Here is a 26,211-nt window from a genome sequence, read left to right as displayed (position 1 = left end):
TCAAAGGCTTTTTTAAGCATCTAATGAGATGATCATGTGTTTTCCCCCCAGTTTGTTTATATAGCATATTGCATTGATGGATTCTTATTTTTTGAAGCATCGATGCATCTTTTGGATGAAGCCTGCTTGATCATATTGGATAATCTTTTTGATGTGTTCTTGGATTTGGTTTGATAGTATTTTTTAAAACATCTTCTTTTCCTTCTTTTAAAAAAGAGATGTATTTATTTTATGTATATAAGAAATCTGTTGCTTTCTTCAGACACACCGAAAGGGGTCATCAGATCCCATTATAGATGGTTGTAAGCCACCTTGTGGTTGCTGAGAATTGAACTCAGGCCCTCTAGAAGAGCAGTTAGTGCTCTTAAGTATGGAGCTATCTCTCCAGACCCCAGTTTGATAGTATTTTATTGAGTATTTTTACATCAATTTTCATGAGAGAAATTGGTCTGTAATTCTCTTTGTTGAATCTTCATGTGGTTTGGGTATCAGGGTAACTGTGACCTCATGAAATTGGCTTGGCAGTGTTTTCTTTTGTTTCTATTTTATGTAATAATTTGAGGAGTATTGGTATTAGCTCTTCTTTGAACGTCTGGTAGAATTCCATGCTAAAACTATCTGCCCTGGGTGGTTTTTTTGTTTTTGTTGTTTTTGTTTTGTTTTGTTTTTGAGGGGGGTCAGATTTTTAATGACTGCTTCTATTTCCTTATATGTTTTAAAAATTGTTTACCTACTCTTAATTTAACTTTGGTAAGTGGTATAGAATACGGGTTTTAAAGTATGACATAATGATTTCTTAGATTTCTTTAGTGTTCGTTGTTACTTCCTCCTGGTTTTGTTAGTTTGGATATTCTCTTTGTCTTTTTTAGTTAGTTTGGGTAAGGGTTTGTCAATCTTGTTGATTTTCTCAAAGAACCAGCTGTTTGTTTCATTGATTCTTTATATTGTTCTCTTTGTTTCTATTTTATTGATTTCAGCCTTCACTTTGATTATTTCCTACTGACTACTCTTCACAAGTGTGCTTGCTTCTCTTTATTCTAGAACTTACAGGTATGTTGTTAAGTTGCTGAAGCAATTATTACTATGAACTTCCTGTTAGCACGGCTTTCTTTGTGTCCCATAAGTTTAGGTATGTTGTTCCTTAATTTTCATTGAATCCCAGGAAGTCTTTCACTTCATTCTTTCTTTATGCCTTGACCCAGTAGGAAGTTGTTCAGTTTCCATGAGTTTGTAGGCTTTCTGTTGTTTCTATTGTTGCAATAGAATTTCTGTTGCTGACAGAAGACAGGGGCTGTTTTATCCTTCTTGTATCTGTTGAGACTTGCTTTATGACCAAGTATATTGTCAATTTTTGAGAATGATCCATGAGGCGCCGAGAAGAAGGTATATTTTTTTTGTATTTGGTTCAAATATTCTGTAGATATCTTTTAGGTCCATTTGATTCATAAAGTCTGTTAGCTCCATTATTTCTCTGTTTAGCTTTTGTTATCATTATTATTATTACCTGTCTATTGGTGATAGTGGGATATTGATTCCCACTATTAATGTGTGAAGTTCAATGTGTAATTTAAGCTTTAGTAATGTTTCATTTACAAATGTGGATGCCCTTGCATTTGGGGCATAGATATTAAAAATTGAAATGTTATCTTGGTGAATTTTTCCTTTGATGAGTATAAAATGTCCTTTCCCATCTCTTTTGCTTAATGTTGCTTTGAATTCTATCATGTTAAATATATTAAAATAGCTACTTCAGCTTGTAAATTAATTGAGTTATTTTTATCCCCATCTAGTTTCCAAATGAATAAGACTCAGACTATGATTTATTTATTTAACTTTGCACAATTACTAGGGGATTGGCCCTAATCTATATTTCTATTCACTAGTCTGGTAATTCCCAGCTATGCTCCCCAAATACTTGCTGTTTGAGTCTTCAGAGGTTATTTCTGCTCCAGCAGTTTGTCCTGGGGAGGAGGGGGCATCTCACTTGGGTATGTCCTCCTGGGCCATCATGTTTAATGGAGACCTTCTGTTCTCTCTGTCTTCTTTCTCCTTTACCATTCTTCTTCTTGTGGTCCCTACCTGCAACCCACAGGCCAGAAACTTAAACTTTGCCCCCTCTATTCTCCCTTGTAGTTGGTTGTAGCCATTTTTAATTAACTAATAATTTTCTATTGGGGAGCAACGTTTACATAATATCACTTGGCATAAATAAAGATCTGTTCATGGAGGCAGCCAGATCTTGGGAGCCAGTATTTAGCATTTGAATACATAGCAGCACCAGACCAACCCTCAACACCAGTTTACTTCTGGGATCCATTTGCTTGGAAAATCTTTTTCCAGTGCTTTATTCTGTGGTAATGTCTATCATTGATGTGACATGTGTTTCTTGTATGCAGCAGAAGGATGGATCCTGTTTTCATATCTGTATTATATCCTGTGTCATTGTATTGGGGAATTAAGTCCATTGATACTGAGAAATATTAATGACCAATGATTGTTAATTACTATTATTTTGTTGTGATGATGATAGTGTGTGTGTGTGTGTGTGTGTGTTTGTTTCCCTTCTTTGGGTTTTGCTGGTGTGAGTTTATTTATTGTCTGTGTTCTCGTGGGTATAATTAATCTTTTTGCGTTGGTGTTTTCCTTCTAGTACTTTCTGTAGGGCTGTGTTTATGGATAAATAATGTTTAAATTTGACTTTGTCATGAAATATCTTGTTTTCTTCATCTATGGTGATTGACAGTTTTGGTGGGTATAGCAGGCTGACATACTTGGTCTCTTAGTCTACAAGACATCTATATAGGCTCTTCTAGCTTTTAGAGCCTCCATTGAGAAGTCAGGTATAATTCTAATAGGTATGGCTTTATATGTTACTAGGCATTTTCTTTTTGCATCTTTTAATATTCTTTATTTTGCGTGTTTAATGTTTTGATTATTATGTGGCATAGGAACTTTCTTTTCTGGTCTCATCTATATGGTGTTCTGTAAACTTCTTTTATCTTTGTAGGCATGTCCTTCTTTAGAATAGGACATTTTTCTTCTATAATTTTGTTAAATATTTTCTTGGAGATTTTAAGCTGGGAATCTTCTCCTTTTTCTATTCCTAGTATACTTAGGTTTGGTCTTTTCATAGTGGGTCAGATTTCCTGGATGTTTTGTGTTAGGAATTTTTTAGATTTAATGTTTTAATGTTTGGCTGATGACTCTATTACTACTATCCTATCCTCGACTCCTGAGATTCTCTGTTCTATCTCTTGTATTATGTTGTGATGCTTCTATCTGTAGTTCCTGTTTGCTTACATAGATTTTTCCATTTCCAGGATTCCCTCAGTTTGCATTTTCTTTATTGCTTCTTTGTCTATTTTCAAGTTTGAACAATTTCTTTCACTTGTTTGTTTTTCCTTGGCTTTCTTGGCATTCTTTAAGGGATTTATTGATTTCCTTCAACTTTTTGTTTCTGTTTTCATAGATTTTTTTGTTTTGTTTGTTTTGTTTTGTTTTTGAGACAGGGTTTCTCTGTATAGCCTTGGCTGTCCTGGAACTCACTCAGTAGACCAGGCTGGCCTCGAACTCAGAAATCTGTCTGCCTCTGCCTCCCAAGTGCTGGGATTAAAGGAATGCACCACCACTGCCTGGCTCATAGATTTCTTAAAGAGATGCATTCATTTCCTCTTTAAGGAGCTCCATCATCTTCATAAAGTCGGTTTTAATGTCTTTTTCTTGTGCTTCAGCTGGATTGGAATATTCAGGTCTTGCTGTCATAATAACTGAGCTCTGGTGGTGCCATGTTTTCCTGCTGTTGTCAATTGTAGTCTTAGCCTGTCATTTAAACATCTGGCTTTGGGACGATTATAGTCCTGTGTGATGATTTCTGTGCTTGTCTTTGTTGGATAAGTATTTTGTTCCTTGGTTTCTGTTTCCTTTTTGGTTTTCTGTTCTTTGTGGTCTGTGATTTCTGGCTGCTGGTGTGACCTCTGATCCAGTGGGAGGGTCTCTCTCCAGGTTGGTGGCTGGACTTCTGGTGGTTAGCTTGGCCTTTGGTACAGCAGATGGTCCCTGTTCTTCTGATTGGTGTGGCCTGCACTTGTTTTTCTGACTGATGTGGGCTGTTCTGACTGGTGTGGCCTGCAGCTGAGCAGGGGAAGTCTACTGGAGTTGGAGGGAGGAGAACAGCTGTCAGGTGGGCGGTGGTGTGTGTGTGTGTGTGTATGTGTCTTTGGGAACCAAGTCTAGGGAGTGAGGTAGTTCTGGCAGGCAGATCATTTACCTATTCTTCTCATAGGAATTTTATTTTAGCTGTTACTTCTGGCTTATTCTTCTTCTTAGAATTATATTTCTTCTGTTTATAATAACTCCTGTTATTTTTGGCTAATTTCTTAATTCTGATTAATGTTCACTCATATCCCCTTTAAGTTTTTTAGTACTTTTAAAAGTTTAGTTAGTTTTTGTTTTGTCATTCCTTTTATTCTTGTAATGTCTTCCTGGTACACACTCATTATCCTGAATATTATTCTGTGACTTGTTCCCTAGTGTTCACTTTAAAACTTGATTTCTTTTTGTCTTTGCTTATCTTGGTATTGACTCTCCTTTACCTTCTTGAAGTAGTTATAGTTGATTATAGTTATAGATATAGATAGTTATAGTTATATAGTTATAGTTAAGTTGTACAGTTATAGTTGTAGTTATAGTTACAGTTATAGCTATAGATAGTTATAGATATAGTTATGGCTCAATATAGTTCTAATATTATGCCTGCAAACCTCTCTCTTTGGGCTTCCTATACAATTTTCAAAACCCTTGGCAGGTATTTTCCTGGAGTATGTACTCCCTACTTTAGTTAGACTAACTTTCCTTTGTCTTGTTTCTGTATTGTCCAGTTTGCAGGGTTTTTTTTTTTTTTTTTTTTTTTTTGTCCTTGCTTGAAACTTTGCTCTGGGATACGTTCCAAGTGTTTCATTTTGGCTCATGGGTCCCACTCATCTGTGGTTCCTCCAGACTTTACTGCAAGACAGGACACTCAATCATTAGCAGATACTGTGAAACTCCTTCTACCTCCAGAAGTCACCAGTACTTTTGGCTATTTTACAGAATCTCAGATCTCTCTCATGAGCTTATGTCTTCTTCTGGTACCACAGAAGTATCAACACAGCTAACGGTGCCAAAGGTTTCCTTACCCACTTATTATGTCATTGATGGCAAGTCACTATCAATTAATTTTCAAGATCATTCACACAGGGCCTTGACTCCTTCCCTTTTTGTATGTTCTTAAGTTGAGGATTTTTGCAAGGCTGTACCTCAAACGTGGGTGTGGATCCTGTTGGGCTGTGTTGTAGTTCCCGTGTGTCTGCCACAGCTCAGGGATGCAGAAGCACGAGAATTTGACTGAGTCTCCGGGCTAAAGCAGCTAGATGGGGGAGACTGGTGGTCTCTGTCCTTGGGCTCCCAGATGCCTCTGGGAACCACAGAACTGATACGAAGGGCATACAGGCTGGATCGGCCCACAGCCAAGAGGAATGAGGGAGAGAAGCTCCAGTGGCACCCTGTGGGTAGAGACTCTTGGTTATGGCAGTTGCTTGGCTGGGTCTGCTACCTTGTTTGAATTGGCAGGCCTCTGTGTTGGGAGCATAGAGAAGTCTTCTAGCAGAAGATTAAGCAGCAGCTCGATAGTCAAAGGCCTTTTCCACGGTTCCGCACGGTGGAGCCCCAAAGACATGAGGAAGTCCATGGTTTTAAAAGGTTTATTGTCATGGCAGAAAGTGGATCTGGTTATATCCCCCGTTTCTCAGGGCAGACGTGAGTTAAATAAGGAGGGAGGAAGGAGGAGGGTTTGGGAAGGAATGCTTAATTGGCTACGCCCTCTGGCCTTTAGGTATCTCATTAATATGGAGATCTCTTGAGGCCCTGAGGCCTGTAGTCACGCCCTTTACCTATGCTGGGTGACACAAACCTCTCTGTGGGAGGGGCTGTAGGGGCATTGCTGACTGATCAATGGAGGTCTTGGCCGAGTGTCAGGAGCCTGGTGTCTGAGAGCGTGGAGAAATGTATGCTGTCCCTTGTAGGTAAGGATACCTGTTGGGTCTCCAGCCATCTCTAGCCAGTGCTCCACCAGAAACCAAGCGATCCTTTCACAGTCCCACAGATTTTTTAAAAAGCTGCTACCATCTTCCTATCATCTGCTCAAAGCTAACTCTTAAATGTAAATGTCTTGCTTACACAAAACCTTCTCCTCCCTCAGATCTGCTCCATCTCGGTGATGGTACCATCATCTACTGCATCACACTGACATTAAAGCTAATCATCTCTTGTATTACCTTGTTTCTCTCTCACACAGCATGTAGCCCATCAAGACTTTCTTGGGCCCAAATTGAAATCGTCTCACTGATAGATGGTATTTGTCTGCCCTCCCCCAAAAAACCATTTTCACAATCAATAAATACCTCATATCACACATCCATGTCCTAGAATGAGAGGCTCAGTTTCCACATTAGCTTATGATTAGTGTCTGATTATCTCTCTACACTAATTTAGGACTTCATAAAACACCTACATGACAAAGTGAGGATGCATTTTTGATAGAACCAATAGAAGCCCTCAGCTTTGGCGGGTAATAATTCTCCAGTCTGCAGTACCTATTGCTCAGGTCAGCGGGTGCAAGCAAAGGTTCATAGGACAAGCAGAGGAACAGTGAGCCTTCCCTGAAGCAGTCTCCCGATACAAGTTGAACATCTTTCCTGTTTGGAAAGCCTTAAACACTGTCTCTGTGACCTTCCTAGAAATTCTAGAAACTACTTCCCACTCTTTGAAAGATTGCTTTTCTACTTAAAGTAACTCAAGTGGGCTTCCTTGTTTCCTACTATCAATGTAATGAACCCAGGATCTTTTTCCAGCGTCTCAGACATATTGACCACAGCCTTGTGCTTTCTGTGGATAATCCCTCCATCCTGATAGTTCATCTACTCAGCCACCATTTTCAATCTCTACCCAAAACAGACAGGAGAACATCTAGTTCTTCTGAGCAGCGCTGTAATTGTTAAGTACTGATTTTTCATAGCAGTAATTTCCACTCTAAGAAGAACCAACTGTAAGATCATTTTTATTCTGCACTAAAGAGCACAGAGCACTTCCTGTTACTGAGTGTTCTATTATTAGTGCATATAGTCCTAATGTGGTATAAGTCATAGAACCAGCGCGACTTCTATCTGCTGTGTGCGTGAATAGTTCTCCCTCGCGGGCTCATACTTTCTTGCATTTTATGTCAGTATCACTAAAACAACTATTTGTTTCTTTTACTCAGAGGCAAAACATAAAACCTATTAAAATAAAGACAAGTTTAAGAAAATTTGAGAAAGACGAAACATTTTGCCAAATAAGTGAGAGAAGAAAATTCATGAAACAGGCATTTGAAAAGACCTCCATAAAAACCCAGAAATAACAAATGTTTGGCCAACCAAGAGTAAAAGACATAGCATTCTCCTGTTTTTGACATCTGATGTGTTTGTGTGGAGGAATGGATGCATGACTATTCATGCATTTGAGGATGTACACTGAACAGATGACTGCTGAATACTGCAGAGTCCCAAGGGGCAAATCACAGGAACTAAGACAGTAAGCAGGGAGTGAGTTCCCCACTTCAGTCTTAACACAGGACAGCGGTGTAGCCACTGTGTGACTCTGTGGAATCAAAGGCATCTTAGGAAGAAACAGAACATCAACCCTATGCTACTTTATACTTTTTAATCTTCAGAAAGATGATTTGATATTTTGACATTAAACCTCCTAAACTAATAAATATTTGCATTTACCACCAACACTATTTATGTCCAAGCTGATTCATCAGTCTATTTAAATGCATCCATTTTTGTTTCTATTTTAACTATTTTGTTTTTGGTTTATTGAAGTTGATTGGCACCAATTTTTTTGTTGTTTAAAAATTTAGTGTATTTTTTTTTTCAGATTTTTGTCACTTAGAAGTTTTGTCAACTCTAAGTTCTGATTTTGTATCACTTTGTGGGCATTACTTCTTTCTGATTCCTTAAAAAATTGAGATTGTCGGTGTTGTCAAGGGCATGTGGGAGGAGCTTGTGGGCTCTGGTGTTTCCTATGGCTCACACAGGAGTTAAACCTGTACTGGACAAGGGTCCGGCGTCCACTAGATCTGTGTTTACCTCTTGTTTCTCATCTCTGAGGACCAGGGGCTTCTGGCCGTACTTAGCTGTGTGGCCTGTGGGCTTACCCTCAAATGCTCCCCAGATTGTACCTTCTGGCCTGGCTAGTGTTCCAGCTGCTGGTGTCTCCCAGTCATGTTGTAACTGTAGGGAGCCACCAGAGCACTGATATCTATACAGGCAGAAGGCCAGTTCTCATCCATTCATGACATTGGAAGCATTGTCACCCTGACAGAAAGATACAGCTAAGAATGTCATGTGCTCACTGCTGTGTTTTCGGGCTCTGTAACACTTAACTGAGGGAGTGGTTTCAGAGGTTGATCTGCTCACTTACGTGGAGTCAGGGCCACCAAACCCAGTTCGTCCCAGTTGATGAGATTTCTTCCAATAGTGTAACTTTTACCCATGCAGAACAAACCACCTGCCACCTGCATCCTTTTGGTTTGGCAGCATCTGTGGGCCCTCTTGCCATTCACAGCTACCTCCCAAGACTTCCTCTTGCCTCAGCCTGGGACTGGGGAAGATTGAACTCAGGCTGCCTGGGTCTTCTGACTGTTCCCTGTTCTCAGTACCCCAGGACAGTTCAGTTTTAGACAATAGCTTGTCATCTAAGGTGGGCTCCAGCCTCTGTACATTGAGAGAAAGAGACAGAATGGGATTTACTCTCCACTGCTGACCCAGCTGTTAGAACTACTGTCTTGCCAAAACCTGCACCCCTGTGTTTGAGGTTTGTGGAGACTGGTGGCTTGACCTGCAGGTAGGATGTCTAGTCTCTTTGCACCAGGATGGCCTGGCCTGCCTTTTGGAGGAATATTTGTTCCCTTCCCCATAAGGATACCACACAGCAAGCTCTGTGCTCGCCTTAGCTTCCTGACCAAGCATTTCCTGTTTATTTCCTTCCACTTTTCTGGTGTCTTGCCACCATTGCGGGTTTCTGAACCTTGATGTCCTCTCACCTTGATGTTGGAAGATTCTGTTTTTGTTTTGTTCTGACTTTCTTCTTCTACCACACACCACAAAGGCAGCCTCCAGACTGTCTATTTTTATGACTGCCATTAAGTATTTCAATGCATGAAAATAATTGTCTGATGTTCAATTACGGTAAGGATTTTAATGTCGGAAAACACTTGTCAATTATTTCATGATAACTGTAAAAGTCCTTCTTTTCTTGCTTCTTTGAAATACACAGTCCACTGCCACTACCTAAAGTCATCCCACATGACCAATGCATGTTTCTAACGATACCGCAATCCTCGCTAATTTTAGCACATATCTTTTTCTCCTCGGAGAACTTATGATTTTATACATAGAAAAGTTTACTTGTCTTATTTCCCTTCTAGTTTACACACTTCCCCTGATACGCCAATACTGCTTAGCACCACATATGCCTAAAATTCTTAATATTTGTAAACAATTTTACAGGCAATTTGAATTCACTTCTGTGACATTGTATAAACACTATGTTAATCTGACGCTCTGATATGTAAGGAAAAGTAAGACCAAGTTCACAGCACAAAGGAGATTTATTCATCCCAGAGGGACAGAGGGCAGGAAACAAGAGACAGGAGACAGGGAAGAGGGAGAAGGGACGGGTATTTGTCCTGAAGGGAGAAAAAGGACTGCCTCTGGATGGATAGCAGAGGCTGGACTGCATCCCTGGACCACATCCCTGGGACTCCTTCAGACACCGATGGTTCTTCTCCTTTTACTGTCTCTTGGCTTCTGTCACTTTGCTTCTCTCTGGGCCTCAGACTTCCTCAGCTCGGACACACCCATCACCACTCTTGTTTTAGTTCTGCCCAATCTGATTTTTAACTTACTTGCGAATTAGTCTTTAAGATTACAATTTTTTTTAAATATATAATTTCGAAATTTATTTTAAAATGAAGTTTGGTCCCTGGATTAATATAATACTTAAGACCATCTATGATGGCCAAAATAAATAAATAAATAAATAACCCTGTATTGATAATAATTCTGCAACTTGAGGTAAATTACTTAGCCTCCCTTGTCCTATTTCTTCATATACACGTTGGAAGACTATCTCATGTACATGTACGAATCGTATTGAAAGGATTAAATGTGTTAATCTGTTCAGTGCATGTAGAAGGCTCTTCAGCACGCAGCCAGTGCCTGGCTGTTGGGACCACCAGCATCACCAGCATCACCAGCATCACCAGCATCACCAGCATCACCAGCATCACCAGCATCACCAGCATCACCAGCATCACCAGCATCACCAGCATCACCAGCATCACCAGCATCACCAGCATCACCAGCATCACCAGCATCACCAGCATCACCAGCATCCTTTGTGCTCGCTTCTCTTTTCCCGCCTCTCCTTCTGGGTCTCAGTTGCTTTAGCCTTATCATTTTAAAGCTTTTCTCTGGCAGTCACTCTCTGGGTCTCGGTTTTAGAACCTCAGGCCTCCTTTGGAGACCTCTTGTTTGGTGGGGCTTCCTTTCCACTTCAGTATGTTTGCTTTCCCACATGTTTGCGTGTTTTGTTTTGTTTTGTTTTTTAATACCAGGAAAACCAGGGATGTTTCTGACTTCAAACGACATTTTCTGTCTATATTTCACAATGGGAGTCCCTGAAATGCAAACTCAAACTCCAAGTCAGATGTAAGGCACCGAGCTGGGCCTTCTTAGACCCTCCATTCCTCTTCTGGTTACCAGGCAGGGACAAACTACATTCCAAGCGTCTGTCTCTTGTGCAGGCAGCAGATGGGTTCTGTTGTGTCCCCACAGCCAGCATTTCACTTCCCCAGACAAGGGGCCTCCTGTCTACAGAAATACCCTCAGGCCTCAGTTCTATCTTTAAATCCACCCCCCCCCCCCAATTCTTTGATTCACTTCCAACAGCATTCCGTGTGTTTTTGCAGACCTTCGTAGGCTCCACCTTGCGCAGATGTTCGTAGGCTCCACCCTCAGGACCCTGTAGAGTTGGTCCTTCTCCGGATGCCTTTTTATAACCATCCTCTTCCCTGTGACTCTCTTCCTCTCACCCCACCCCTTCAGCCATTTTTTTTTTTCACTGACTTCCTTTTCTTAACACCAGCTTCTGTCCTCCTCTGGCAGTACATTTGGTCCCACTGAATCTCACATAAAATGACAGCCGGAAAAGAGAAGCTGTTTTATTAGGTGGCTTTTTACCGTCGTCGGTGAGACTAAAAGCATTTGTACCAAGAATGATACAAATTGGGCTGGCACAGGGAAATTTCATTTAAACCCACAGACATTGATCCCGTAGAAATAGTCTCAGATGCCTTTCTCCTTTGTTTTCTCCAGTGAGTTGTTTAGATTTAATCATCCCCTCTGATAGCTGCTGATACGCAAGTCATATCAGAATTCCTACCTCTGATGAATTATACCTTGAACAATGACTTCGGTCGGATATATTATATTGAGCCAGAGGTCTAGGGCTCTCTGACTCAAAGCTCAAGGCTCCTTGCAGACACCTTGATGTATCAGAAGTAGATATTGGTCCATTCTCCCTGCTGGGACCCAGCCTGTTTGCTCTGGTCCCCAGCCTAATCTCAGAGCCATTTGTTTGACATGTAGATATATATACCAGTTCCCAGGTATGAAAATAAGACATGAACTCTCTCCCTAGAAATCTGTAATGCTAGTGGTTATTATAAAAAAAAAAACACCAAAAAGATTGAACCTTTTACTCATAGCAGTATATCTTTCCATTATGTACATATGCATGTGCGTGTGTATGCAGATGTGTGTGTGTATGTGCAACACTCGCTGAGCCATTTTTATCATCCAACCTTTTCTGCACATTTACATTCATTTCCAACCATCGTCACAACCTCTAGATCTTTTACTATTTCAAAATGAGAAACCTGTATCTGTTCAGCAAGAATCCCACTTTCTCTTCCCCTCAGGCCCAACACCGCTATTCTACCTGCTTTTTTTTTCTGAATTTGATTACGCTAAGAACGTCCTATATCAATATTTGTTCTTTGGTGGCTGGCTTTTTTCACTTAGCACAATGTGCTAGAGGTTCAGCCCCCTTGCAGCATGCATCAAAATGTCCCTGAGAGTTCACTGTTTAATAAGCTGTGCTTTATGCATACAGTGTTTGTAAAGCTAATTTTGTGTTAGTCAAGTTGCTGCCAGAGTCTCTACCTCAGAGACGCTGACATCATCACTGGCATCTCTCACTCATCAGCGCTTTAAACACCATTCTCTTCCACATCTGGTGGCCTAGCTCTGTCACATTTGGACCCTCTGTGGCCTCTCAGCAAGAGGAGACTTTGGAAATGTATCATCTTTACATGAAAAAGATTTTTATTCTGAAACGGAGAAACTGACCTATAAAGTGACAATTTGAAGCCATTTGTTCTGTCGTGTGTGTGTGTGTGTGTGTGTGTGTGTGTGTGTGTGTGTGTGTTAGCTAATGTAAACAGCAACAGTAATGAATTTGGAGGTGTTATCTAATCTTTCTCCCTTTGGGTATTATGAGATGTAGGTGGCCCAGTCTTAGTCCCCTGAACTCAGGCAAATGTTCTTGCTGAAGGCTCCTATCTCCCACTCTCCCTCCCTCCTCCATCTCCCCTTGACAAACACCTGACTGCTCCTACTATACACCTGTCAGTAACTGTGCCCCCCCCCCCATCATTTGCCAGCACAGTAAGTCCAGTCTCCTTATAGAACATATAACCCAAATTGCCTGTCCAGATCCGGCCAGGGAGGAGTCAGCCTTTTTTTCCGTCTTCTACTTTTTATCTGTTGTTATCACCTTGCACGGAGTTCTCACCAAAATTAGTCCTTAAGTAAAGTTCATCTCAAATGCTCACTTTGTTCAAGAAACCCTCTCATATGTACATAGTCACTCCGGTCTTTTTCTTTCTTTTTACAATGATTCCCATGTCAGTCTTAGTGCTTCAAGTAAGTATACACGGCTGTCATTGCTTAACTGAAGCGACTGTCTTGCTGTCTCTTGGTATCTAACCTGTTTCTTACAAGCATCGGTTCTTAAGACGCGTATTTGTTTGTTCTGCCCTTTTGCTTGCTTCCTTGGAGCCCATGCCATTAAAACCTTAGAACAATCATAGAAATAGTTTTATTTGGCTTGAGCCTTTTGGAATCTCCAGGGAAAGAAGGCAGATGGTGCTGACAAGCAGCCGGTGAGGTACAGTAGGTACATGATGATCACGCTGACCTTTTGTCCAAAGTGAGGCCCTGCCTGACAGTCTTCTTGCTCTTTCTTTTTTTTAAGATTTATTTATTTTATGCATGTGAGTACACTGTAGCTGTCTTCAGACACACCAGAAGAGGGCATCAGATCCCATTACAGATGGTTATGACCCAACATGTAGTTTCTGGGAATTGAACTCAGGACCTTCAGAAGAGCAGTCAGTGCTCTTAACCACGGAACCATCTCTCTAACCTATCTTCTTGCTCTTATTTTATCATTGTTTTGTGGTTTGTAATGTGGGTGGAGGGGAGTGAGGCAGGGGTTGGGTGTAACTCCAAGGTGGCTTTGCTCTCAAATGAAAAAGTATAACCTATATTTTTAAAGATCTGTTCTTTATGGTCTAATGGAAGATGGGACAGGAATGGAGGACTTGGATAATTTTTATTACCCTGGAATAGATGTAGTGCTTCAAGATGTTAACAATTAGGCTTTGAGCGAAGATAAGATATTTTCATAGAAAACCTGAATTCTGAGAAAAACAGGCACAATCCTAAATTACTATTTGGCAGGGTAATTCTAGACCAATTCTCCACAAAATATATGATCCTGGTTTCAAGGTTTTTCGCCTAATGAAATTTAAAACTACTTGATACTCATAAAATATTATTAATATTACATTTAATGTTTCAGAAGAAAAAGCAGTTAAATGGTGGGGTTTGTTCTTAAGGGGAAATTGCTATGCTCCTCTTGTAGAAACATAAATGTTAAGTTGATTCTATATTGAATGGTATCGACTGGACAGAATGCATCAGAAGTGGGGGGATCGCTGGGAAGTGAGTAAGGAAGCAGACTGAAGTTATAAATTCTTCCAGATATTCATTTTAGGAGACATTGTCATGAGGACCCTGCTATTATTTTAGGATTTCTAAAAGATAAAGAGTCCTAAAGGAATGACGGATGTGTGTATGTGCCTGTGTGTGCAGACACACATGCGAGAAGCACACACACACACATATATTACATATGTATATATATTATAACTTTTAAAGGGAACCAAAAGAAAACTTATTAGCAAGATCAGTTTGTTTAGCTCTAAATCTGATATAAAGATTGTAGGCCAGATCTTCAGACTGTCTCCTTATGATATGTCCAGAGGCATGCTGGATCCTGCAGAGGAACAGTATGGCTTTACGAAACTCAGTACGTGTTAGGCAATTTTAATTTCCTTCCACGACAAAAGACAGAACTTGTGCCTTGGAGGCAAGCAATGGAGGCCATTTATCTTTTACTCAAGTTTTCATTTCTACCCAACATGTGATGCCTGTTAGCAAAATTAGTTGAACACCATGTTTCTAAAGCTGCAGCCTTTGTAGAAGCCGTGAGAATTATTAAGTGCCGGCATATATCCCTATAGAAATGGCTCTATCTCAAGGTATTCTTGACTTATATAAGATTCTTATATTATTAATATGTTTAGGCAATAATGTACACATATATGCTTAATACATCCAGCCTTACTATGCATCAGTCAGAGGCTGACATATAAAGGGATTGAGATAGGATTCCTGGCTTCAAGGAGTTGCTCTTCTGACAACTGCTTCAGTGGAGAGTGGTTCAAAGGCGTTTAGCAGTAAAGCTGGAGGGGCACCCGCAGAACACATTCTTCTAAATCAATGGCTGTCTTCCCAGCTATGCTTTACCACAGACCTGCCCACTCTCTGTGAGTCCTGCTAAGTTGGTCTGAGTGAGGCCTCAGGCGATGTTTTTGAAAGGTTTTCCTAACAGACCCTAATATGGCCCAATGCTGTTTTGAAGGATGGAATGAGGAAGACAGATTCCTCAAAGTAGTTTTTCAGGTATCCGGCCAGACACTATTTGCTGACATAGGGACTACTGAGCTGGCAAGGAAAACGTTAGCACACCCATGGTCAGGAAGCAACAGGAAGGTTAAGTGGTAACTATTTCATTCATGTCGTTCTCAGAATCTCTCCTTTTCAAGGCAAGGCAGAGAGCAAACAAGACTGTCAAGGACAGCCAGATAAAAGTTCAACCCAAAAGCTTTCTGAAGTGCTTTGAAGTGGATTCCACTGAACAAAATAGGAAGTCAAGGGAAAAAATGCGGCTAAGCAAGTGGATGTTCCCCTGCCTTGCCCTTCGATATTGGAGTTCAGATGTTTGTGTTTGATGGTCAATTACTGGGAGGCCTGGGAAGATGCACTCCAAGCATTCTTGCTGCCACACAAAGTTCACAAACCAAATCACCTTTTAGGGGATCCTTTATTACCACTGCTTGAAAGAAAAAAAATCCATCCTTGTCAGAGGCACAGGCCAGTTCAGACAGCCTGGAACCTGCTGTCTCCAGCAGGGAATCCTGCCTTGAGCATCCATTCAACCACATACAACAACGGACAAATGATCCAGGTTTCTGCACCATGGTGAGAGATACATTTTATTCGTTCCACAACCATATATATATATATATATATATATATATATATATATATCATTACATACTAGTTTGTAAGACCTCCTCCACTCTTACCCCAACCAGTCTCTCCAATTTCTAAATGTTCAAAAGAACCTTGAAGGTGGGTCAATTCCTGGAGCCTCTGGAGCATTGCAGCCTCCCGAGGTCAACCAGGGGAGGCTTAGGTGCAAGGCTCTGAAAGAGACCTGCCTCAAAGTTACACAGAAGGATTCTGTCACTATCTGGATTTCAAGTTTAAATTTGGTTAACTAATTCTGCAGCTTATTCAGTTCTTATTGAAACAAATGGGGCTTTCTCATGACATATTTTCTTATAGAAATAAAATGATTATGAGAAGGCAATCGAGTCACTTATGATTTCGGGGCGGGGGATGGGAAATAAAGGTTTTTGCATTACCGATGGTTTTCATTTGAAAAAAAAAAAGCGTGATCTCAAACTATGACGTTCTGTGATTCTCACAGGACATACATTCATAAGCCTCTAATTCAATTCTGTGCGTACGGAAACTGTACAAGGATAGGAGAAAAGGGATTGCCATATTTCCCCAAGGATAATTCTTCCATACTGGCCTATATTACACTGACACATTTTTGTAAATATTTTGAATGTGCATGATCATTTTTTGTCACTTGTCCAACACCTAGAAGTGCTGACACCATCCTAACATACACTTCTGGATCTGCTTCAGCAAGCAACTGGGAACCATCTACAAATGGCTCATCTATTTTGATGTAAGCTTAATTAATGCTGCATGTGAAACTCCAAATGTCACATTTCATGAGTTTAAAATATTAATTATTAGACTGCTTTTGTTAACTTGTTCCAAAATGGAATTTGAATTTAATTTCACATGGGTATTAAATTCTCTTACAATAAATTGAACTTTAAGATAAAAGATTTCATAAAAAAAAACTTTTATGATTTTAGCCCAAGGATGAGAATTACATAAAAATGTTATAAACAACACACGGCTCTGTCATTGCAGCTGTATGTACTAGCTCCCAGGAGAGGGGTGGGATTCGGAGTTATGATATCTGGTCACAAAGTCCAAGTTGTTTTTTGATGAAATTTGAGATCAAGAGCTGTGGTCGTTGCTGGTATTCCACCAGGACATCATGGGACAAATTGATTTGGTCACTCTCGAGTCTGTCAAGAAGTGTCACACAGACCACAGCAGCTAGTAAGGAAAGCCATATGGTTAGTGAAGTGAATGTGCTGATCCGTTCTACAGGATAGTAGTCTATAGCACTTACATTCTCAACATGCACATTTTAAATGGTTTCCCCATAATGTAGATGCAATCTGCTGCATTTTAACTCCTTCCTTTCTTCCTTCCTTCCTTCCTTCCTTCCTTCCTTCCTTCCTTCCATATTCCTTCCAAGACTCATTTAAATTAGTTAACTGAAAGTATTAAAATCCCTCTTGACCCTTTTCTCTGACATGTACTAGATTAAGGAAACCACTCTGCTCAGGCCAGAACACCCAAGGCACACAAACCTCTGGGCTGTCAATGTTTCTCCTCAGAGCTGAGCTGAGGCTCTTCCTTTTTGAGGATACATCTCAAGTGATGCTTTATTCCTTGGTGCAGTACATAAGTGTGCTTGCTGAGGTTGAATGAGACAAACAGCAATGACCCAGTTATGGGATGCTGGCTAGAAAAAAAAAATACCTATAAAGGTGAACACTGATTCTTACAACATTTAAGGTCTCAAGTCAAATGCTTGAACATAAGTCTCGGGCACAGGAAAGGACAAGCACAGCATTTAATTTCCAAAGAGTGAGGGAAATAATGTGTTGCAAAACAAAACAACAAAAACGTGTGAGAAAGAACACGGGACCCAAGGGAAGTATCTTTGATTTCTTCTATTAGAAAAATTCAGACAGAAACAAAAATGTATACTGTACTGATTTTTATTATCAATTTCACATCACGTCTTGGATCCCAAGGAATGTGCCTGTTTATAATGGCATCCGTGGTGAGCACTTAGGATTGATAACAGTGAGCTAATCTCCCTCGGCATCTAAAAGTGTATTACCGAAGAGGGTATCAGCTCTGTGGACATTAGCAACCTGTTTGGGCAAAGAAGTAGAATTGGTAATATATATTACTCGGCTCACTGCTGCAGACTTCATCTGGAGATTTAGGAAAAAGTATACCATAATCACAAGAGTGCACACTATCTTATAAATTTTTACTTTGCATTGATAAATGGTACTTATACATACTTAGGGGCACAATGAAGCATTTCAATATGTATATACATTATAGAAAGATTTAGTCAATCTAACCTGTGCATTGATGCTCTCACACATGTCTTTCCATAATGGCAATTAAAATGTACTCATTTAGATATTAAGATATATACATTATTATCAACAGTATTCACAAAATGTATTAGTATATTTACATCTGTTCCTCTAAGTGCAACTTTGTACCCTTCAACCAACATTTCCCACTCCACCAAACTTCCACTCTCCAGCTTCTTGTAGCTAGAACTCTAGTCTCTAGTCCTATAAATTTGAGGTTTATAGATTCCATACATGAATGAGACTGTGAAGGATTTCTTCTGATGCCTGGCTTATTTTGCTTAGCACAACGTCTTCAGTGTTTATCTGTGTTGTCACAAATACCCAAATTATCTTCATTGGAAAACAGGAGTGTCCCATTTTATATGGCTGTCCACTGATGACCACTTCGGTCGATTTTATAATGGTGGCTGTTGTGAATGAACCTTAGTGAATGCTAGTGAATACCAGTCTCTTCCATAGACTCAATACATTTTTTTTTTTTTTTTTTTGAGACAAGGTTTCTCTGTGTAGTCCTGGCTGTCCTCGAACTCAGAAATCCGCCTGCCTCTGCCTCCCAAGTGCTGGATTAAAGGCGTGTGCCACCACCTCTCCTGAGCTGGTATATGGTGAACTGCTAGGACTTGCCCTGATCTGCTCAGCAAACTGATGCTTACAGTCAAGTAAAAACCAATGAAAATACTCAACTGCAGAAAAGTCGAATATTCCATCACCTAGGACCCTTTTTACTCAAAACCCACTTACTTTGTTGTAAAGCAACTCAGCTGAACAGCTAAACAAGAAAGCTGTGAGCTAGCACTCCCCATGCTTTTTAAGTTAATGAGCAGCAGGACTGTGAAGTGTTGATGTGGCTGGCAGATGCAGGGAGTGTTCAGAGTCCAGCTCCGGTCCCTCACTTGGCAGAAGGATAAAAGGGACTTGTGCTCTGTACTCTCCACAAAGCAGGCACCAAGCAGAATGTTTTCCTTGAATTTCAAGGGCAAGGTCAAATCCGGAGAGAGCGAGTAACAGCAACTCTGGCTTTGCTTCCTCCACCCTGGAGAGCCCCCTAACAAGCAGCTTATAATCATCTTGTCACCTACCTACTTCCATGAGCAAATAAAAGGGACTAATTACTCAAAACAACCTGTCAAAAAGCCTGTGATTTTGCTTCCATAATCCTTAGATTAGGCATGGAGGGTAGTTCCTGGGGCCAGAGGGACATTTGGTGACCTAGCTGTCACCAAGAACATGGTCAGGTACCTGACCCAGGAGGAATGTAATGGGAACACACAGCTCTAAGGCAGAGCTTACTGTGTTCTGAGCCCAGGCAGTAATGCCTAGCGATTCTCAGCCCTTTGGCATCTTTTATGGCCTCTTCCAGAAGCTGAGGAAAGTTGCCACTGTGTCTTTTTCTGCATAAAAAAAACTACCTGTATTTCTATGCATACAAAATATCTGTAGATAATTTTGGGGACCCAGGGCCTCAAAGCTCATACATTAAATCCTTTAGGTTCCCCGCAGCCCTCTGCTCTGCTAGCAGCACGTCTCTGGTTCAGATCAAACCTCCAGCAAGGTTTTGCATTAATGGGGGGGGGACAAAGATAACAGGGCTGGGAGCCAACACCCACGCACACAGCAGCAAGCAAATGAGCTGGCTGTTGGAGGAATAGGAGAACAGCAGAGGTTGGTGCTGCAGCTCCCAGCCAGGCTTCTCTCTCTCCTTATCCTCAACCTCTGCTTTCTCCCACCCAATCTGCTGTTCCCCAACATTTGAGTTTACAAAGCCAACACACTTTCATTCTGGTCTGCCTCCTGTAGAAGACACTAGAATCAAGCCATCATTCACCCAAAGCCTCTCCACTTCCTGTCTCTCCTCTGAGACTTTGATCTCAAGCCATTGAACCACCTATCACAAAGCAGGGAGAAAAGTTGACATTCAGAGGGGCCTGCAGGGCCAGGGACATTCAAATAACTTCCTTGTATGTTCATGTCTCTCAAAACTTGGTATGCTGGCCACCTGTGTTTGAGCCAGAGACTGCAGGAAATTCAGATTCATAGGTTACATTCCAGACACGCTAAACAGAGTGCAGGTGGGAGAGGGGAGGAGACAGTAAATACTTACAGAAAGCAGGTCTTTTTGACTGAACTCTCTGAAAACTAAAGACTCCAGCTCCGCTCTTGAAGCAAACAAAGTTTCCACAAATGTACATAACTAGACCCTAACCCCCCAATTAGCTGGAGCATTCACATTCCATTCTTTGATTGTCCTGGATCTCTTATGAAAATGTCACTAAAGATGCTTCCTTTACAGCAGATCTGACCATCCCACAAGTTTAATAATTGGGTAAAGTTTAACATTTGGATAAAGCTTTGCCAAAGCAAACAAAAGAAGAAAACACCTCAAATGCTTTCTTTCGTTATATAAGGTGAGCTGAATAACACAGTGTGTTTTCGTTTTTCACCCAGAAGCCCAGAACTAAATCCAGTTGTTTACATTGGATTCCTGGGCAGTGTCTTTGATATTGAGGCTCCTAGGAATACATACTCCCTTACATAACCACCTCTTGGTCTTTTTCTCTTGTTTTAAATACTGTTTGAACATTCCTTTTCCACTGAAAGCTGTTACTAGTGTTTTCTCCAGTACAGGTGTGCACACATCATCTTTCAAGAGTATCTGCCAGTTTGTGGTACTGTGTGAAGGAAGCATCTGTGGGAAGGCAGTGATGTCAGATCTCATCCATCCTTGTTCTTGCTTATCTGTTGCCTTAGGCTGCTCAGTTATTCTCTCTAGACCTGGCTTCATCCTCTCAGACGAGGTTGTCTTTCCAAGGCATTCCAAGCCCCCAGTTTCCATCTCAGGCCTCACATCATCTTGTCAGTAGGAAGACCATGTTGTTACCCCTGAGGAGGCCTAGCATCAGTGCTGGGCTGCAATATTCTCCTGCGTGCTGGGCCATGAAACAAAGATGTCTTGGAAGCACAGGCAATGGAGCTTGAGATTCTAGGCCTGGTCTCTGGTCTTAGTGCCATAGCAAAGAGAGGCCAGTACAGGCTGTGCCAGCCACACATACAATGTGTTGGCAGTGGTGAGAGACACTTAGGCTTAGAATTAAAGCCACTCAACCCAAACTACATTGGCTTTCATTAAAGTACATTAAAACATTGCAAAGTATTCTTTTAAATCTTGTCTTTGTCAAATTAGCAGACCCCAAATAGCTAAATGTCAGGATGTTAAATGTTTCATCTCAAAAATTAGGAAAATGTTTGAGGAGATAGATACGCTAATTAACCCAATTCGATCATTGTACAGGCTATACAAATATTGGAACTTGCATGGTTATTAATCAATGAAAAACACACTGTAAGGTTTGGTGGGGTAACACACACAACTATAATCACAGAGTTTGGGAGGTTGAGGCAAAGAATCTCAAGTCCAAGACCGGCTTGAGCCAGATGATAATGCCTCACTATAACCACTTAACAGAGTAACAAGTTAACTTCTCATTTATACCTGATTCTTAAGACTCAAAATTGAATTGCCATGGCATGGCTATGCACTATCACTGAGTGTCTGCTGAACTTGTATTGGACTCTAGCACTAACTCTTGGGATCACCCAGTCCTTACGGTTTGTTTGCTGAAGCAAGGTGACTATCTGCTCACAATGTTTACAGCACAAAACTGGCCTCTGATTTTGCATGGTGCCCATTTTGGTTTTTTGGTCTAGAACACACATACACACACACACACACACACACACACACACACACTCCCGCCACCCCTAGCCTTGTGTTTTTATAGAGAGGCTCCTGCCAGAGGCAGCAGTGTTTCTGCAGCAAACTCAGACACACAGAACTGAGGTCAAATTCCAGCCCAGAGACTTAGCTGGGAGAAGGTTCGAGAGTTAAGGAACCCTTGGCCACTGTTCCTCTTGTGAAGGTGAGGAGAGCTGCAAGTGGTTGCCAATTATCTGTGTGGAACAGTTTTTTTTTTTTAAATGATTTACTTCTATCTTGGGATTAAGAAATAAATACTCTAGCTACAAAACTAAAATAATCATTAATTTTTGAGATAACGTCATTTGGGCTTCATCAATGGTCACCATGCAGGTTCCAGACAGCGAGATCCTTCATGACTGGGAACAGCCACAGAAGACTTTAAAAAGTTGAATTTAAGTTGAGTTTCTGTTTCCTTTTAGTTTCAGAGTTAATTCTCTAAAGAATGAATACCTCCCTAAGTTACAAGTAGCTGTCGAAAGAAATAACATGGAATTCTTCCTTTACTCTAAAGAAAAATTGCAGTGAGTTGCAGGCAACTAAAAACATTAAGAAGGACTTGCATAGAGCCTCCTCTTAGGCAAATATTAGGTTTTATATATTGCTGTGTAACTTTGTGTCAAAAGGCATTTCTATCTATAAAAACTAGATGCAGGCTGAATATATTTATCACAAGTTCATAGCCGGAGACGGTTATCATCTTTGATCAGCAGCCAGGGGCTTAATTGAAGTAAATTTCACTGTAAGACAGGGATAGTCACATCACAGGAATGTACCTACTAGCCACCATGTTGCTTTTCTGCCGTCCAGTTTTGCATTGCTCTGAAGGCACAGCTTTCTGACCTGAGGTGACGTGATGTTCACTGTTTCCTCACCCAGATCTTTGTTAAGGTGCTGCTGGATCCCCTAATACATTTGTTGGGGACAATGAGCAAAAGAACAGCAGTGACAGATGGATATTGGTGGCCCTATTCCAGGCAGTTTGTTCACCTACAAATAACAGCTGACTCGGGGACTGCAGGGTTGCAGAGATCTAACAGCAAGAGATACTCTTGGCTCCCATCCTTCAAACAATTCTGAACTACTCATGTAACCTGATAGCGAAGGATCTGGCTTTCTATGGCCATTTTCCAGGGTCAAGTATAGTCTCATCGCCATTCCTTACATTCATTCACTCGGCAAAGAGTTACTGCGTTCCCATATGGCAGGCATTATTCTAGGTGCTGGGCAGGGAGCAACAGCAAAGTCCCTGTTCTTCTGGAGTCACATCACAATACCCTTATGCACTGTGTTGATTCAGTTTTTGTCACTTGAAACAAATTAGAGTCAGCTGGGAAGAGGAACCTTCAGCAGAGAAATTGTCTCCATCGCATTGGCCTATGGCATGCTTATGAAGCATTTTCTTGATTAATGACTGATACAGGATAGTCCAGATCACTGTAGGAAGTGCCATCTATAAGCAGATGGTCCTCAGTTGTATAAGAAAACAGGCTGAACCAGCCAGGGGGTGCGACCCAGTAAGCATCACAGGGCCCGACTCCCCTCAATGACGAACTTTGGTGTGGAAGTGAAAGGCATCTAGATAAACTCTTTCATCCCCTAGTTGCTTTTTGTCAGAGTGTTGTCTCCCAGCAACAGAAAGCACAGTAGAGCATGCACTCTATAAAGCCATACATAAGTTAATACATCAGTTAATATAATAAGCAATATAGTGTTGGATATGCAACATAGAAGTCAAATACATGATGTAAATATGAGTGATTGGGCTTGTGTAGTCATAGAGTGGTCCTCTGAGAGACCAAGTCTCACATTCATTGTGAAGGTGAGAGCTGAGCTACATGGACACAAAGCCTCCCCGGGCCAGGCAGATGCAGAATGACTGTCTCTGCAAGGGTGCTAACTCTGTGACTTAGTCCTCTGAGTTAGACTGTAGTTTATAGAGGAGTGGTGTTAACACAGGATAGATGTTATCTGAAGGCAGAAACTGTGTGAGTTCTCACATGGGTGTGAATTCATGTTGGTTGTTCCGCTGTTTTGTAGTATAAAAAGACCAAAATGGCCACCAGAGAAGGCACCCTTGAGAGTAAGGGTGGATGGGTTAGTACTGTGGAGGGTAGTCAGGTCTTGTGAGATGGAAACCCATGGATCCTGGACTCTGGGGCCAGGTGAGACATCTCCGTGCTGCTTGTCATTCATGTCCTTCCTGATTTTCTGCTAGAACAGCAGAATGTGCTTGCGTCCTCAGCCCTTCCCCCAAAGCTTTCCTGGCTCACACCAAGTGAGACATTAAATGAGCTAAAGTTAATGAAGGTTGTTTGCCAGTGTCCAAGCGTTACCACCGGGAAGGGATGAGGGGAAAATAGCAACCTGCCCATGGGCCTTTGGCCCCTGAGAGTTGATCTTCCAGAGCCAATCTGCTAGAAACCCATCTTTTAAAACAGTGATGTCCTGGGTAGATCAACAGTCTCGTGACTGTGAAGACATTCACACAGCAATACTTGGATAAGCTACAGAGCTGCAGAGTGGAGCCTTTGGTGTGTGTGTGTTGGCAGCTGAAAGGGGTCTGATGAAATGGAGACTGCAGCAGTGACTTGAAAGAGAGAGAGAGAGAGAGAGAGAGAGAGAGAGAGAGAGAGAGAGAGAGACCTGCATAGACGCTGAAACCAGCAGCCAGAAGCTCCAACAGCAGCAGCAGCAGCAGCAGCAGCAGCGAGAACGCTGTAGAAAGATCAAGAAAGGCAAGTTATGAAGCAGGGATATCTGCAGGTGCAGGTAAGAACGAGGTCATGAGATCTGCCACAGGACGGAAAGCCAAAGGATCCTCAAAAGACAAAGACAAGATCCAGGATTCACAAGCCTACAGTATTCCCTGGGGGCCAATAGATAACTTTTACAGAAGGAACTCATGATCACCACCACACTTATACCTGGCAGCCTATTGGCTCAGCATTTGATACTTGACTATATTGGTTACCAAAATCTGCTCATTTACACACTAGCAGAGATGTGAGTCAAGTGGTCACTTGTTTTGATAATAGGGAAACCTCAGAAAGCCTTTCTTGGAGCAGAATTTTTTTTTCATTGCAGCTCAAGCAAGGTCAAACTGCCCCACTCTTGCTCATTGGTTAGGGTTATAGTTTCTCTGAAAGTAGGCATTCACGATGAGTTTGCCATCAAACAAAAAGCACGGGGATGGTGTCTAGGATGATGGCTTAGTGGTCAAAGCACTTGCTATGCAAACCTAACCAAATGCCTAGTAAGGGTGTAGACCTGCCTGAAATTGTAGCCTCCAGAAACAGAGAAAAAGTATTCTCCAGAGCGGGCTGGCCAGCAGGACTAAGCCATGTCATTGAGCTTGGGTTTGGTTGAGGTAGAAGAGCCAACGAGGATGATTCCTGACCTCCAGCTTCCACGTGGCGTGTATTCTCATACATATGTGTCCATACACATGCAAACGTGCACGTCACACACATACACAGAAAAGCAGAAAACCTAAACAGCACGAGAAGGAACTTGTGGTTCTTCACCAGATGGTACAGTCTGTCATGCACATGTAAGATAATGTCTCTGCAATTAATCTCCTATGGACTCTCTCTAATCCCAACATGTATTCTCAGACATGTTATCACATGCACAGTGTTTATTACATACATAAGGAAGTGGATTGACTGTAAGAATGGATGTTAGAAATCAGGATTTTTTTTTTTTCTCTGTGACATTTTTGTTCTCTGGGTAGCAGAGAATACCTTCCTGGTGTACTGGTGCCGTCACTGGTCACTCCACCTTGGTCTTCTTCATCTCCCTAACTTTTAGCTTTGATCTCTTTCTGTCCATGTCTATGCCATTTGTACCTCAGCTACTGTATGGGCTTCAAATGCCACATTATACTATCAACATATAAGCTTACTCCCCCAGTCCAAACCTTTTATCAGAGCCCCAGAGTCTTAAGTCCAACTGCTCACCTGACACCCATCTGCAAGTCACAGCCACCAAATCCTCACCTAAACACGTCTGTCCCAGGTGTGATAAGCTCACTCTTCGGGGACGCCTTAGGGTCTGCCTTTCTTCTAAAGCTCACATCGAACTGTCAGCAAGTCTCGTTGGGTTTGTGCTTTGAACTGTGTGGAGTGTGACTGTACCCCACTGCTCTCTGCTCCCACTGTGGCCTTTCCTGCTTTGCTAGACTGCTGCTGCCTTTGGCCCCTTAATCCCCTTCTCACTTCCTCTCTGTTCCTATTACCTTCTTCCCAACTCGGCCTTCAGAGAAAGTCGACCGAAGCTTATCTATTCAGAGTTCTCCAGGACCTTCCAATTTCCAGACAGTCAAAGTTTTAGCAGCAGT

The 26,211-nt window shown here is 41.5% G+C and overlaps 1 protein-coding gene across 3 annotated transcripts in view; it reads right to left on the bottom strand.

Annotated features, from left to right (window-relative positions):
- Positions 1-15,575: 15,575 nt before the first annotated feature.
- Positions 15,576-26,211, bottom strand: part of Upp2 (uridine phosphorylase 2) — a 36,948-nt gene continuing 26,312 nt past the window's right edge. The window contains exon 7 of one of the 3 annotated variants that reach the window (XM_034496533.2): positions 15,576-16,982. In XM_034496533.2, coding sequence (XP_034352424.1) covers positions 16,831-16,982 — 152 coding nt within the window. In that variant the 3' untranslated portion in view covers positions 15,576-16,830. Of the gene's footprint in view, positions 16,983-17,700; positions 17,876-26,211 lie in introns of those variants that run through there. The other 2 variants (XM_076928761.1, XM_076928762.1) reach the window with 2 other exon arrangements.

Source organism: Arvicanthis niloticus, chromosome 2, assembly GCF_011762505.2.
Source record: "Arvicanthis niloticus isolate mArvNil1 chromosome 2, mArvNil1.pat.X, whole genome shotgun sequence".
Lineage (NCBI taxonomy): Eukaryota > Metazoa > Chordata > Mammalia > Rodentia > Muridae > Arvicanthis > Arvicanthis niloticus.
Note: the sequence above shows the minus strand (reverse complement) of the source record. Positions and strands in the feature narration are given on the sequence as shown.